This window comes from Archocentrus centrarchus, chromosome 22 (assembly GCF_007364275.1).
Source record: "Archocentrus centrarchus isolate MPI-CPG fArcCen1 chromosome 22, fArcCen1, whole genome shotgun sequence".
NCBI lineage: Eukaryota > Metazoa > Chordata > Actinopteri > Cichliformes > Cichlidae > Archocentrus > Archocentrus centrarchus.
This window is the reverse complement of record NC_044367.1, coordinates 8,479,514-8,495,645: the sequence shown is the minus strand read 5'-3', so window position 1 is coordinate 8,495,645 and position 16,132 is coordinate 8,479,514. Positions and strand designations below refer to the sequence as shown.

The 16,132-nt window shown below is 38.5% G+C and overlaps 1 protein-coding gene across 5 annotated transcripts in view; it reads left to right on the top strand.

The window, feature by feature from the left end:
* Positions 1-16,132, top strand: part of adck1 (aarF domain containing kinase 1) — a 107,846-nt gene that overhangs the window by 79,023 nt on the left and 12,691 nt on the right. For all 5 annotated transcript variants that reach the window (XM_030719006.1, XM_030719007.1, XM_030719005.1 and 2 more), the window contains 2 exons: positions 5,279-5,428; positions 7,336-7,533. In XM_030719006.1, the coding sequence (XP_030574866.1) occupies positions 5,279-5,428; positions 7,336-7,533 (348 nt within the window). The remainder of the gene's footprint in view (positions 1-5,278; positions 5,429-7,335; positions 7,534-16,132) is intronic.

Genomic DNA, 16,132 nt, shown 5'->3' with positions numbered 1-16,132 from the left:
CTGCTTCCCTGAGGGGTCGAGGCCACAGAGGCGGCGTTGACATGTGTAATCTTCCCTTGTTGGATCGAGCTGCATGTTCGGCTGAAGAGGACCATGTTCCACGCTTGGCATTGATTAATACTAGATCGTTAGCAAAGCAAATGTTTATTTTGAATGATTTTTTTTTTCACGTCACGCCAATTGGATTTTATGTTTATGTTTATAATGGAAACCTGGATTCATAATGATGAGACTGTGTTGTTTTCTGAACTTCTTCCTCCCCGGTGTTACTTTTTCAGCTCTCCTGGGGCCAACGCTAAAGGTGGGGGGCAAACTTCCATTTTTAAATCCTCCTTCCACTGCCGTGAGGTACCGTTTGATAGCTGTGCCAGCTTTGAGCTGCAGCTCTTTGAGGCAAATTTTTCTATGTCTGTGCTGTGTGCTGTTGTGTATCGTCCTCCGAGAATTTAACAAAGACTTTGTTCAGGGTTTTATGCATTTTGTTGCTGGAATTGCACTGAAATTTGACCACTTCTTAATTGTTGGGAATTTTATTATACATGTACGTTGTGAGTCTAGACCTCTGGTCAGAGAGTTTTTTAATCTTTTGGATTCATTTAACTTTATTCAGTCTGTCACTGGTCCCACACATGAAAAAGGACATGCATTGGATCTTGTGTTGTCTTATGGCCTATGTGTGGACATCAGTGAAATTTGTAATTCCTGTATTTCGAACCACTTCCATGTGTTGTTTACTGTCACTGTCACCTGCTCTTAGATTTTTCTCCTCCTGTACACTGGCAATGCACGCTTAACTCTTTAACTGCCTCCAGGTTTTCTGCTGCTTTTAAAGACACTTGTTTGTATGCGCTGGATCACTGTGAATACAGTGTAGAGTAGGTATCTGCTATGTTTGACTGCACTTGTGAGGAGATTCCTGATTGCATTGCTCCTCTGAGAAGGAAACACTCTAAAGCATGTTTTGAACCTCGGCTGAATGAGAATATTTGTGATCTCAGACGTAACTGAAGACAACCAAAGAACCAAACCAAACCAAACTCCAAATTTCTCATGAAATTCTTCAGGACATGTTTATTTATCAGAGTGCTGTAAAGAAGGCAAAGAGTTTTTATCCACCCACATTGCTATTAATAGCCATAGGCCTCAAGTTCTTTTTAGGGTTTTTAATTCTCTTATTAACCCTCTGACTATAGATTCAGTGCCATCATGTAATATGCTGTGTGAAAACTTTACTGATAAAATTTATGGCCTCATGAATTCTGCACCTGCTGTTGCTTAATATCCCCTTCGTGTCTTGCTGTTTTTGATGAGTTTGAACCAGTTACATTCCCTTATTTATCAGACACAGTCAAGCAACTACATCCTGGAAATTGCTCTCTTGATAGTATACCTGCTCCTTTATTTAATTATGTTTTTAGCACTGTTGGGTATAATATTTTAACTCTAATCAACACATCTTTTAGTTCAGGTGTTGCAAGTCATTCCGACTTCTTTTAAACATCCTATTGTGCAACTCCTCTTAAAAAAAAAAAGAATTTAGATCTGTCTGTCCTCGCTAATTTTTGGCCCATCTCTAAGCTCCCCTTTTTATCTAAGGTCTTGGAGAAAGTTGTTTTTAACCAACTACAAACCTTTTTAGCTGAGTTTGACATTTACCAATTTACCAGTCTGGTTTAAGTCTTGCCATAGTACTGAAACTGCCCTTTACATAGTTGTTAATGATCTACTCCTACCTATCAATTCAGGAAACCCTGCTGCCTTAGTACTTTGAGACTTAACAGTAGCTTTTTACACTGTCAACCATTCAATTCTTCTGTCTCATTTTGAATAGTGCGTGGGCATTAGAGGTAGAGGCAGAAGTTTCTCTATAACAATTGGTGAATATTCTTCTCCTGCAGCTGCTCTTTCCTGTGGTGTACTGCAAGGATCTATTTTGGGCCCATTATTGTTTTCTTTATATATTTTGCTCCTGCGGTAAATTTTTAGGAAGTATAACCTATCCTTTCATTATTTTTGCTGATGACATTCAGATTTATTTTCCTATAAAATCCAATGATCCCAGTTCATTCCAGATTTTGTTAAATTGCCTTAATGACAAAATTTTTAAAAAATTTTAATTAGGCCTTCTGTAGCCTGTGTCGGGCTTAACCTATTTTGATATTATAGAGGTAGCTTTCCAGCTATGTCCTGTTATGCCCAGTAGGGGGCAACGTTGGCTTGATTAATGCAATAAAACCTACATCTCGGCATTCGAGTGCTCGAGCTATGCATGTTGTATCGTTCCTCAACACTCCCTTAACAAATATAATTTGAATATTCCTGCATTGTACATGGAATTATACCAAGCTATTTTACAACTGCTGGTGCAAAACAATACGGTTCATCTCCACACAGCATTGATAAAGGCTCAGCCACTGGTGCTGTCCACAATGCACACCGTTCCACCAGTGGAACGCTGTAATAGTCAATGAAAAGTGAACTACCGTACTTCACTATAATATGACATAACACAGGGCCTTGCAAAATTCTTCTTCTTCTCTACTCCTCTACTACTCATTCTTTTCCTTCTCCATCGTCTACTTCTGTATCTTCTTCTTTTTCTTCTTCTTCTTATTCTATGTCTTTCATTCTTTTTTTTCATCTTCTAAAATAAACCTTACCTGTGATGTGATGAAATAAAATTTCAGGATGGCCAATCAAAATTATACGAGAAGAACAAGTTTAAGTCACCCACAAAATTGAGGCAGCTGTAAACAAGAACCCCAGAAGCCAAAATGAAATGCTTCTCAGGTGCAGAAGACAAAATTAATCAAGTGTAATCTGGATGGAGTCATATGCTGATATATTACAAATCTATAGTGTTAGAGAAATGACCTAACACTGATAGGCCTAGAACAGGGTCAAGATACACTATAATGTGTGAAAGTTTTAGGTTCTTTAGAGGTTTAGATTCATACACATCAGTAATTACAATATAGTTGTCCTCAAATAGGCTCTGTAAGGTGGCCCAGCTGAGCTGTGATCATAACATAATCCTGGGTTTACACAATGAGGCAGAAGATATTGAGATGGTCTAAATATTCAGCTGCAAGTTCTGCAACATGTTTGCAACAACCTCAACTAGGTACCAGTGTACCTGGTGCTGTTTTAGAAACAAATGTTCCTCTTGCTATTAATCTACTGCCATTTGTATGGAATTAATTGATAACAAAACACTGCATAGTGCTGGGAATAATGTTCTAACTGAAATAAACCACACTCGTAACAATGCAGGCAGTTGTAAACGGGATGTTGCAGAGTGCATGGGAAAGTTAGCATCTCTGTTGGCAATCCAGTAGTAATCCAGTAGTCATGTGTGTATTCCCTTTTTCTTCAGTGACAATCTGAAAAGCTCTGGTCTTTAGTGTCTTCCCGTTCCACTCTGAGATAATGTGTTGGTTCTCTTACTAAATAAATATGCCTGTGTCCGTGAGCAGGATGCTGAGCCACACTGATGTAATTTCTTTGACTGCTGTAGTTTGGTATTTTGGTGACTCTGTGCACACCTGGTGGGAGTAGAGTTTAGTATTGTTTTTTAGTATTTAATATTTAGATCATATTTATTAATATTTGTGCCACATTATTATTATTCTATCTGCTGCTCACCTATGTTTTATGCCAAATATGGCAGACAGGATATAAAGTGAATTATTCTTTCTAGCTGTGAAATCCATGCCTAGCTTACTTAACTTTGTAGCATCCACCAGATTGGTGGAGAACCGCTTGGTAGGATTAGGGTTAGTATACATTTCAACCACATGCTAAACAAGCAGAGTTGAAAATGAACTGGCCTTAACCTTTGTCAGTTAGGGGTGAAGTTAGGCTTAGATTTACTTCTTCCCTTTTATATAGAATTTTCACTTTTGTAACTAAAAGAAGCTAACTAAATCTCATAACGGGAATGCCAAAATGCATGAGAGAGAATTGATTTGAAAGACGTGATCTTCTATTTTCTGAAATTATACTGTTTCGTATGTGACTTAAATTTAGCTTAATCTAATCTTCACACCTACGTGGTTTGCTAATGACCTGTTGTATATGAAGAGGTTAAGGGTCAGGTTAGAATTTGGAAGAGTTTTGGATTAAGACAATAAGAATAAGAATGTCATAGGGCGAGAGGCAGGGAACACCCTGTACAGGTCGCCAGCCTGTCGCAGGGCCAACACAGAGAGACAGACAACCATTCACACCTATGGGCAGTTTAGAATCACCAATTAACCTAACCCCAGTAACTGCATGTCTTTGGACTGTGGAGGAAACCGGAGTACCCAGAGAAAGGCCCGGGCCAAGGGGGATTCGAACCCTTCTAGCTGTGAGACAGCAGTGCTAACCACCATGCTGCCCACCAATATGGTGTTTAATATGTGTAATTATATTGTTTTTGTTTTGTGATTGTAAACATTTCATGATTTTAATGTGTAGAGTTTAATGCACATCCCATAAAAAGTTATGAAGAAAGGAGTTAATGGGGATTTAAAAAAAAACATAAATCAATGCATCCCTGGATGCAGTTAAAAAAAGTTCCACTTTTGGGGAGCTGAAAGTTATACAGCTTTACATTTCTCCATGATATTTCTTTCAGTGGTGTTGAACCTACAATTGTCTATGTCCTTGTATTGACTAGTTTTCAGTTTGCTCATGTGTCTCCTTCTTTTCTAGGTTCCTCCTATGTTTGCATCTTGCTGTTTATTCTCAGCCTCTATTTTGCTTTACTTCCTGCTTTATTTTCTAATGTGGTTTTCTGTGTTTTTACCTCCCTCCTTTGTCCTTTCCACATCCTTGTTATTGTCTTGATTGTGTTCTCCTGTTGCTTATTATCCCTCTCCCTGGTATTTGTGTTTTGCCTGCATTTTCAATCTTCCTCTTCTTTGTGTCTCCAGTCGACTCCAGTACATTTTGTTTATTATTGCTGACCTAATTAGTAGCTTAGTGCTTTTCCTGCCACCACTTTGGAATGCTTTTTCTTTCTCATTAGTAATTAACGTGCATTTTTCTTGGACTCCTTGCCAGTTGGACTTGCTTTTTTTGTTTTTTTTTTAATCTGCATTTGGGTTAAAAAGATAGAAAGACTTCATTTTCTTTCTTGGACAGTACAAACCATGAACTTACTGAACTCTGGTGAATTATTTTTAAGCTCTGTGCTGTTCTAAATATAATTTGTGGCATTTTTTTTTTACCTTTCTCATTTGTAAAATATTTTCTGATTTAACTTTACTCTTCCCCTTCATGTTTCCAACAGATCTCAGAGAACCTGGGCAAGATTTACAGCGAAATGATCTTTGTCCATGGCTTTGTTCACTGCGACCCACACCCAGGCAATGTGCTGGTCCGAAAGTGTCCGCAGACCAAGAAGAGCGAGATTGTTCTGCTTGATCATGGCCTGTATCAGGTAGGAAATCTTTATCCTGCCTGTGCAGCAAGAAAATATCATTTGTTCCAATATTGCAGTCCATTTTTCATGCTGCTGGCCTTGAGTCAAAGGGTAGACAGCCAAGATGCGCATGAAAAATAAACATACACACTTTAACAGGCACACTTTTATTAGAGCTACACAGGATAAAAGCTTTTTGATAAACAACTCATTTGATGTTGTTCTTAGCAGAGTGCAGTGTGCTGTGTTTGAATGCACCACAGCCTTAATCATACAGGCACATGTGTGCACTCATGTTCTAGACACACACACACACACACACACACACACACACACACACACACACACACACACACACACACACACACACACACACACACAAGCTCTTTGATTGTCAGCACACTTGGTCTTCCAAACACCCACAGGCTAATACAGACACGGACCGCTCTTCCATAAGTTTGTTTACTGCCTATTTCTTTATTCATAAAGAGGATTTTAGTAATAAATATGCAACTCCATCATCTTTGACACACAATGTACAAACACACATAGACGTCCCATGGACCATAATGGTACCAATTTATTCCTAATGACTTGAGATTTCAGCTGTCATTTCAGAGCAGAATATTAATCCAGTGAGAATAGACACACATACACACACTCATTTTCAGTGTTATTACCAGTAGGGTACTACGCATTGCTTTTGTGCTCCGAGTACTGGAATTGGTCTGCAAATGGTTCTTAGCAGGGGGATTAAATGTGCCTAAAGTAAGAAATGCATTAAGAGATGGAGCAAATTTCTAATATATTTTTTAACTGTTTAGTAAGACATCCATGATACACAGAAATTAGCTTAACACGTTTAATTAAAGGTTTTTATATTGTGATGATTGATATTTAATATAAACTCAACTCTGTTAAAAGGTGATTTAAAATACTTAAAATATACATACACATAATAGAAACTAAGCATCAATTTTCTTAGAATCACTTGTTCAACTTGTGGTCCCAGTGCCAGCTAACACTTGGCGAGGAGCAGGGTTCAACCTGGACAGGTCGACGGTGCATCATAGAAGACAGCAAATTCTCACATCTACACCTGCGACCAATTTGCAGTCATCATTTAATCTAGAATATTTGAACTGTGGGAGGAAACCCACACAAATATAGCAAGAATATGAAAGCTCCACACACACTAAGCTGGGCTCATCTGGAGGTTTGAACCTTCTTGCTGTGAAGTGACAATCCTAACCGCTGCACCACTCTGCTTACCCAATAATAAACATATCCATTCCACACAAAGTATACTTTAGGTGATCCAGTTTGCATCTACAGTCCAGACAGATGTAACTTAGGAAAAAAGAAAAATTTGAATTGTAAAAATCCAGTTTCAACCTCTCGTTCCTGTAATGTTATTTTTTCCAATCATTAATTGTGAAGTGCTGGTATGTCTTACCAACGATCTGGCCTTGTTTCTCCTCCTAAGAAGTGGTTTAGAAACATATCTAATCCCATGAAATCCTCACTTAGCTTCCTTTTGATGGGACTTTCCTGCATTATTTATTAGTAGATGTTGTATCTGTGGTAAGCGTCTGAGAGGACAAAGCTTGATGTATTGATCCTCTAAATGCGTGGCCATTTTTTGGTCTGCTTGAACCTGTTTTAGGTGAAACTGATCTAGTTAGAGCTCCATGCTCTGGGCACACCATTAATTAGAACAGGTGAACAGTGGCTGCAGGTAGATTTACTGAGTCAGTCAGATCCACCTTTGTTGATATCATCTGAACACTGAGTCAGTGGAAGAATTCTAAGGTCACACTCACAGATGCTACACTATACAATAAAGTATTAATAAAAAAAAATGTGAAAATGTAAAGAAAAGACACATAGTCACTGTTAAACCCCCATTCCCTGCTGCCCCATAGGTTCTGCAGCCAGACTTCAGGTTGGACTACTGTCAGCTCTGGCAGGCTTTGATCAAGGGCGACATGTCTGGGGTGGAGCGTTACAGCCGCAGACTGGGAGCTGGGGATCTGTACCCCCTCTTTGCCTGTGTGCTGACTGCGCGGTCCTGGAAGGCGGTGAATGCTGGGATTAGTTCTGTACCTGTCACCCACTCTGAGGTATGATCTTTCACACACACAAACATGCTGTCTTCATCATCTTGTCCTTCTCATATTTAACCCATAAATATAACAGACTGCTATTACTATCATTCTATACTGTGTGTTGTGAAAAACACATTTTTGTTTACTTTCTTTAGTGTCCTTTTGGTATGAGTGGGCTTTTAAATGTTTGAGACGATGCCTGCAGAAACAGAACTTGAATGACTCGCTCTCATTCATGTGTGTGAGGAGACAAAAGGAAGTCAACCAGGTTGGCCAGTCATAGTCTTGGCTTCAACAGGGATGAATCCCACAGCCTTTTTTAGTGTGTGCTGCAAATAAACTTTAATAAGAATAAATTATATTCTCATGGATTATTTTAGAAAATATTTCAGCATACATTTTGCTACTCCTATAAGACACTTAATAGAAAGATTATCTAGTTTTTCTTCAAATGAGTGTCAAAGTCTACCAGTGTAAAACTGGTTTGTGCACCCCTTTGCCCACAAGTGTTCTACGATGCCATCTATGCCCAAGAGAGTTTATTTATACCTCTCTTATGCAACATTTTCAAGCTGGCAAAAGTACTACATAACCATCTGCTACAGAGTGCCACCCCCTCACACGTGATAGGCATTATAAAGCTGAATTTGGCAGGGGCCACTACATGAATAACTCACACTCTCTTTTTAGTAATTCTAAAAATTCTATGTCTATTTTTAGGAAATTTTAAGGTAGATTTCACATAACATACAGACAAAAACACTAAAATCATATTGATGATATTCTTATGTTATAGTGTTGCTGAACCATGATAGAAAAACAGTGTATTTTATTGATTAATTTGAATAACTTGTCATGAAGCTCTATTTCAGTACAAACATATGACTGGCTCGTGCAGGGTTTCTCGCAGAAAGTTGTTAGCCTTCGGCCAATATGGCAGATGGATGTATTGTTGCACTCATTTAAAGTAATGCTATAAATCTGCTATAGCTCTAATTGTGAGGCATAGACACAATAGTGACGTTTCTGCACACAGTTACCACTGAGATCAGATATATTAACTAACATAAATACAGTAGCTTTTGTATTTTAAAAGAATAATCCAGTTGCTCAGGTATGGAAGGAGGTGAACTTAGTTGGGCTGCAGGGTCTGTAATATGCTTGTGGAAGCCCTCCTTGTGTGTTATTCTGTAATTCTGGATAACTGTTAGTCTGTAAATGGAGCTATTTATTAGCTCACTATTGCAGGTGAAAGGTTTGGCATGTTAAATTAATTCAAGCAGTTCTACTCAATTATGGTGTGGACACTGTGTAAAATCCAAATAAAAACAGAGTACAATGATTTGCAAATCTCTTGAACCCATGTTTTATTTACAATAGAACATGGAAAATATATCAAATGTTTAAATTGAGAAAATATAAAATTTTGAGAAAAAAACAAGATCATTTTGAATTTGATGGCAGCAACATATCTCAAAAAAGTTGGGTCAGGGCCACGTTTACCCACCCGCTTTGAATGTTATCAGTCCATTAAATGCATGTTATTAACAGTTATCAGTCCCATAGTTAAGGGCCAGGAGGGGATGTCTCCACCTCCTAGCCGGTCAAAAAGGTTGTTATCATTGTTCTAATTGAGGAACACTGTTCCGGTGTGACGTGAACTGGAGTGGATTTCTGGAGTGGATCTGGATTCATCATAGTCCCTTCCAGCAGACAACTACCGTTCTAATTAGTGATAACGGCCTACTGAGATGGCTAGCAGTTGCAGCAGGCCTGGTCTGAACTACATTTATGGGACTGATAACTGTTAATAACGTGCATTTAATGGACAGATAACATTCGAATCGGCTGCGTTTACCACTGTGTAGCACCCCACTTCTTTTAACAATGGTCCATAAATGTCTGGGAACTCAGGAGACTAGTTGCTGGACATTTGGGAGAGGAATGTTGTCCCATTCCAGCTGTTCAACAGTCCACGGTCATCTTTGTTGTATTTTTTGTTTCATGATGTTCCAATTGTTTACAGTGAAAGGTCTGGATTGCAGGCAGATCAGTTCAGTACCCAAACTCTTAAACTAAGAAGCCATGTTTTTTTTTAATGGCTGCAGTATGTGGGTTTGTATTGTCTTGCAAGCAAGGCCTTCCCTTAAAAAGACATCTGGATGGGAGCATATGTTGCTCTAAAACCTGCATATACTATCAATTCCATTGGCATTAATGCACCTCCGTACCATCTGAGATGTAGGCTTTTGAACTGAGTGCTGATAACAAGCTGGAGGGTCCCTCTCCTATTTAGTCTGGAGGACACATCATCCATGTTTCCCAAAAAGAATTTAAAATTTTGATTCATCTGACCACAGAACACTTTGCCTCAGTCTATTTTAAATTAGGTTTGGCTCAGAGAAGACAGCAGTGTTTCTAGACCATGTTCAAATTTGGCTTTCTTTTTGGATGATAGCAAAACCTGCATTTGTGAATGGCTTAGCAAACTGTATTCACAGACAATGATTTATGGAAGTGTTCCTGAGCCCATGCAGTGATTTCCATGACAGAGTCATGCCTGTTTTTATTGCAGTGCCGCCTGAGTGCACTTTCCCGATTGAGATTACTCCAGATTTTCTGAATCTTTAGATGATATTACCGAATGGAGATGATGAGATATTCAAGTTCTTTTATCTAATGTTGAGGAACATTATTGTGAATTTGTTCCACAATTTTTAGTTTTTTGCAGATTGAGCCTCAGCCCATCTTTGCTACTGAGAATCTCATCCTCTTTAAGGTCCTCTTTTTTATACCCAGTCATTTTTCTTTTTTAGTACCATTTACTTTTCCAGGCTTTTGTTGCTTTCCCAACTTTTTTTGAGATGTGTTGCTGTCATCAGATTTAAAATAAGCTAATATTTTTTCTTTTTTTTATATAAAATAGTAAAATGTCTCAGTTTAAACATCTGATGTGTTTTTGTGAAATAAATATGGGTTTATGAGATTTTCAAATCATTGTGTTCTGTTTTTATCTACGTTTTATACAAGCACCAACCTTTTTGGAATTGGGGCTGTACAATAATTTTGCTAGTTAAGTGTAAATACTTTCAATAGATTGCTGCCAATTTTAAATATAATTAAATAATTAAAACAGTACAAAATGAGGTATTAGTGGGTTTAGACTCATTTAGGCTTGGACTGCAGTGTGTTTTTGACTGCGAAATCTTTTTTGCAAAGGAAACCAGCACTGCTGCCTGGGCCTCTCATTGGTCTATGTCAGGGGTCGGCATCCCGCGGCTCTGGAGCCTCATGCGGCTCATCCAGGCTTAATCTGCGGCTCTGTGCGGCTCGCGGAAGTACATTATAAGTATCCAGTGCATTTTAATTTTGTCAGTTCGGTTTTTGTTGTAGTTTTAAAGTGAAACATTATTGTGATCTTAAAATATTAAAATAAAATCATTTTATTTATTTATTTTAGTTTCTCAATATATGCGTCACTCGCGGTAGCCGCTACATGGTTTAAATGGCCCATAACCTGAATAGCCTGTAATAAACAGTTGGATTGTTTGGGCTCACATTCATTCATTGATTGCCAGGTTGCATTATTTAGGCATAAGCTAGGTGTGTATTAATTTTTCTAGTTTCAACAGTTTAATCCTGTGTGAAAATGGGTTTAATGTAGTATTATTTCTTTTTCTTCCTCTTATTTATATAAGAGGGAAGCAGTCTTATTAATGTAGGCCATCTGTCCAAACAGGCCACACACTCCATTAGGTCGTCTAAACTCTGCTGCCTTGTACTTGAACACACTTGTTGATATTGTAACATTTTGGAGTTAAGTGTTTAAGGTTTGAGGATTTCTCTATGGCCGCAAGACAACCACTTATCTGCTTAGCGTTGCCACACACACACACACGTACACACACCTTCTCTTTTCTCTCCTTTGTTGTTTCTTCTTCAGTCTTTTTCCACCCTCTTATGCATGGATCTTTTTAATAACCGATGATACATTCCATTAGTGTTAATGCAATCACACACACGCAGCAAATGTTGAGTGCTTTTAGAGCTGTGGTGTTGTCACTTTTCTTTCACATACAGGAATATGTTATGTTTTTAATGAATACTTCTTTCTGAAACACTGAAAACAAAGTCATTAGTCAAAAATATAACAAGGTGGTGATTCTACAAGCCATGTATTTTATCATACACTATATGAAAAAAAGTATTGGGTCACACCTCTTTGAATTCAGGTATTTTGAGTCCCATTGCCACGGGTGTATACAATAAACCAGCCATGCAGTCTGACTTTATAAACATTTGTGAAGGAATGGTTTGTTCTAAAGGGCCCGCTAAGTTCAAGCATGGTACTGTAATGCCACTCTCGCAATAAGTCAGTTTGTGAAATTTCATTTCTCCTAGACATTCCACAGTCGACTGTATATAGCATTATATCAAAGTGGTAGCCTTTAGGAATCATAGCAACTCAGCCACAAAAAGTTACAGAGCAGGGCCGCCATGTGCTGAGGCACATAGGAATAAGTCTCCAGTGCTCTGCTAATTTGATCAATGCAGAGTTCCAAATCTTCTCTGACAATGAAATCTGCACAAATCTGTACATTGGAAGTTTGATGGCGTGGGCTTCTATGGCCAAACAGCTCCTGTAGATGTAATTTATAATTATCTACAGGATGTATTGTAATTGTAATGTAATGTGTTGTAATGTATAAGTGCTTCTTGTTTAATATGGCAGATTCCAGGTTTCTCAAGAACTGCTCATTCAAACTATAAAACTAGTGAGTCATTTGTCACAGGAAACCACAGACAAAAAATAAGTAAAACTGACTTTGAACTTTTTGGCTGTCTTTTATTTTTTAATGTCCCCTTGAATTATATTTCCTCCCGTCTGCTTTTCTGTCACCTTCTCAAGTCTTGCTGTCCAATAAAAAGCAACCTGCCAACAGTGAAAATTGAAGCTAAATTACAGCAATATGCAAATGGTCCCCATCCTGTTGGTCTTTTCATTGTCACACATTTGTAGAAATTGTTGAGTTTTATTTACAATACAGCGTTAGATTTTGAGGACTCTTTTTTTAAATCTCTCCCACTCCATTGGCTGAATGGCAGATGCAGCTTACCTCCTCAGCAGCAACGGTTCCAGCACTCTTCTCTGCCATCAGCAGGTGATGGAGTTCCATTCAGGGAGCAGGCTGATCTCCAAATCAGTGTTATAAGTAACACTGCTCTAGATAACCAGTGTTTAACAACTGATATGACTAGGCTGTGTTGTTGTTCTGATTGAATTACACTGTATCCATGTCTTGTCTGAGTCACCATCATTACCAGTTTGTGTAATTTCTTTGTCCACTGATAGGTGAAGGGAGGTTATGTTTTCAGTTTTGTTGGTCTGTCTGTTTGTCTGTTAGCAGACTAACTCAGAAAATAATGAACAGATTTTGATGGAAATTTCTGGAGGTGTTGGGGGTGGTACATTAAACAATTTATTACATTTTGGTGGTGATCCAGATCACAATCTGGATCCAGGATTTTGTAAAATAATTCTTTACAATTGTGAGACAGGGACGGTATTTATATTTGCATCTAACTTCATGAGGACAAGTCAGAATCCTCTAAAAAGAATTAGGATGCAACGTGACCATAAGTTCAGTCATATATCAAAGTTTGCTCATGATCGAAGGAGGATTCCACATCTAATGTTCCAGAATGCTGAAAATTATACGGTCAAAAAATAATGGGCCAAGTATGCACTCTACTGAGTGCCTTTCTAGTTGTAAATGCAATTCTTCTGCTGCCTAGTCTAGCTGCCTCACTCAGCAAGACTAAAAATAGGACGGCAACCTCTGTGCGATCAGTAAAAGCCAGTGGTTGGAGAGTGATTGCTTTGAATGTTTTTGGCTGTTGGAGACCAGTTGTAAGTAGTTGCAGTGACTGGTCACCCAGAAATTGAGCATGCAGCAAACTCAACCTCTGGGTGACTGCACACAGATGCACAGGTCACCTGGTAAGAGGCAGTTTGCAGTCACTCTGTACCAGACTGGCAAATGTGTGCAAATATTTCCTGTCTAATTTAATTTCAGGAGGTACATTAAGGTAATTTATAAATGGAGACAGATTGCCTATACTTCACAATTGTTTGGAGTCAGTCAGTGCCAATGAGTGCAACTGGCCTGCTCCATCAAATAATGAAACACAAAAAATGTGAGTTACTAAGGTTTGTCACAGGCGATTTACTTGAAATTGTGTTAAATGTAACAATGAAAAGCATCCCTTTAGGGGTTGACACAATGGCTCGTCTGCCTCCATCTCATCCTATCTTCTGTCACACCAACCCTCTGCATGCCCTCCTTCACCACATCCATGAATTTTCTGTGTGGTCTTCCTCTTTTCCTCTTCCTGGCAGCTCCATATTCAGCATTCTTTGCCCAGTATATTCACTAACTTTGTTTCTAAACTTAGTCTCGACCTGAGTTGTCCTTCTAACGTGCTGATTTCTAATCCTGTTCATTCTGGTCATGTTTAGCAAAAATCTTACCATCTGTAACTTTGCCAACTCCAGCTTGTCTTTTTGTAATTGCCACTGTCTTCAAGCCATACATCATAGCACGTCTCACTGTTGTCTTGCAAAGCTTCCCTTTCACTGCTGCTGCTATCCTCCTGTTACAAATCACCCCTGATACTCATCTCTGCGTGCTCCACCCTGCCTGCACTCTCTTCTTCACCTCTTTTGTGCACTGTCCATTGCTTTGAATGGTTAACCAGCATATTTAAACTCATTTACCTTCACTCACAAGAAACACTTTAGTGCAGTTGTCCTTTCTGGGACCAGGTGAAAATAGAATGAGGTATTTCACTTTCTTCAACATATGGTTTATGTTCTGGCTATTGCTGTGTCATGTATTTAGGATACTTTGATGAAATATATATATATATATATATATATATATATATATATATATATATATATATATATATATATATATATATATATCGAGAGAGAGAGAGAGAGAGAGAGAGCAATGGTCCATCCCTTGAGTTAGGTGCATTTTTTACTACTGTATACATTTGTTTATTGAATTTAGTTTACTCCATACAGTAGCAATTTGCTTCTCTACTCTGTAAAAATGGAATTTGGTTTGGTTTTAGTATATCATGTGGTCTCTCATATTCTTCCGTTCTCTGTGTCTGCCCACTATTTTCTACTGTCTGCTGCACTGTGTATAAAATCAGCTGGCTAACTCTTTAATACACTGGGGAAAAAGAAAAATCACCAGCACAGATTTCACCTCCCCTCCCGATGAATTCCCTTTCCCTTGGCTTATTATTGCGCCACTCACAATACAATATGTCCTTATTGAAGCTTTCAGATGCAAATGAGAGCCCTGTCACCTTCTCTGTGTCCTGCTGACAGCTGTGAGGCCTGCTACCCAGCCTCCTATAATTACTACTAATTGTTATTCCCCAAGCAGGCATCAGCATAGCACTTGAGAACACCCAGCACCCTGTTATTTGGATTGGGGTGCTGTGATGGGGTATTATGTTGTAGGTTTATGTCTCTACTCTGTTAAAGATTGGTTTTGATTTTTTTTTTAGCGTAAATAAAGAAGAAATGAAGAGATGTGAAGTAACTATATTTAGTGAGCAAAGAGAGCAAAGAGTTTACAATGATCCATGGAAAATGAGTCAGCAAAGAGTTTACAATAAATCTGCTAAATATGGTGTGTGCAACTCTTCTGCATTAACTAATTATGTCAATTTCAAGCACATTTTCCTTGCACTCTACTAGAGTAGCTTTGTATGATTGACAGTTAAAAGTAATCCTTATTTATCTTATATAGTTGTAGTCCCTCAATGCATCCTCTGTCTGAAACAAGCATTTTAGCTCCCTTTCCTCTCTCTTTATGCCAGCTTTCTTTTGATTGGCTGTCCCTTGTAAACAAAAGGTTTGAACAACAGTTTGGATTCAGGACATGGATGTCCTCTCTATTTTTAAGATTGGGCTTAAAAAATTTCTTTTTGATAAAGCTTACAGTTAGGGCTGAATCAAGTGATCCTGAACCATGCCTTACTTATGCTATAGGCTCAGGTTGCTGGAGGACATGCAATGATGCACTGAGCACTTCTTCTCTGCTCCCATCTTTGCAGATGGAGCACTATAGTTTATGTTTTCTTCTGTCTCCCTATGGTTTTCGTTTCTTCTCTTTCCCCACACCCCCTAACTAGTCATAGTAAATGACTGTCCCTTCGTAGCTCTGCCAGACGTTTCTTCCTGTTAAAAGAGAGATTTTTCTTCCTGTTGCTGAATGCTTGCTCACAGGGGACTGTCTGATTGTTGGTGTTTTCTTTCTAACATTGTAGAGCCTTTATGTTACAGTAAGGGAGTACTGTTGTTGTTTACAGCCGTTGTAAATTGGTACTATATAAATAAAATTGAATAAATAAATGTGTGTGTGTGTGTGTGTGTGTGTGTGTGTGTGTGTGTGTGTGTGTAGGTTGGAGATAATTTAGATAAAGCAGATGCTGTTTGTTTGCTGCATTGCTGCTGTTGTCACATAACTTCCTGTGGGCATTAGACAGAGACAGACAGAAAGCAGAGACAGTTTATCTGTGTCAGAAT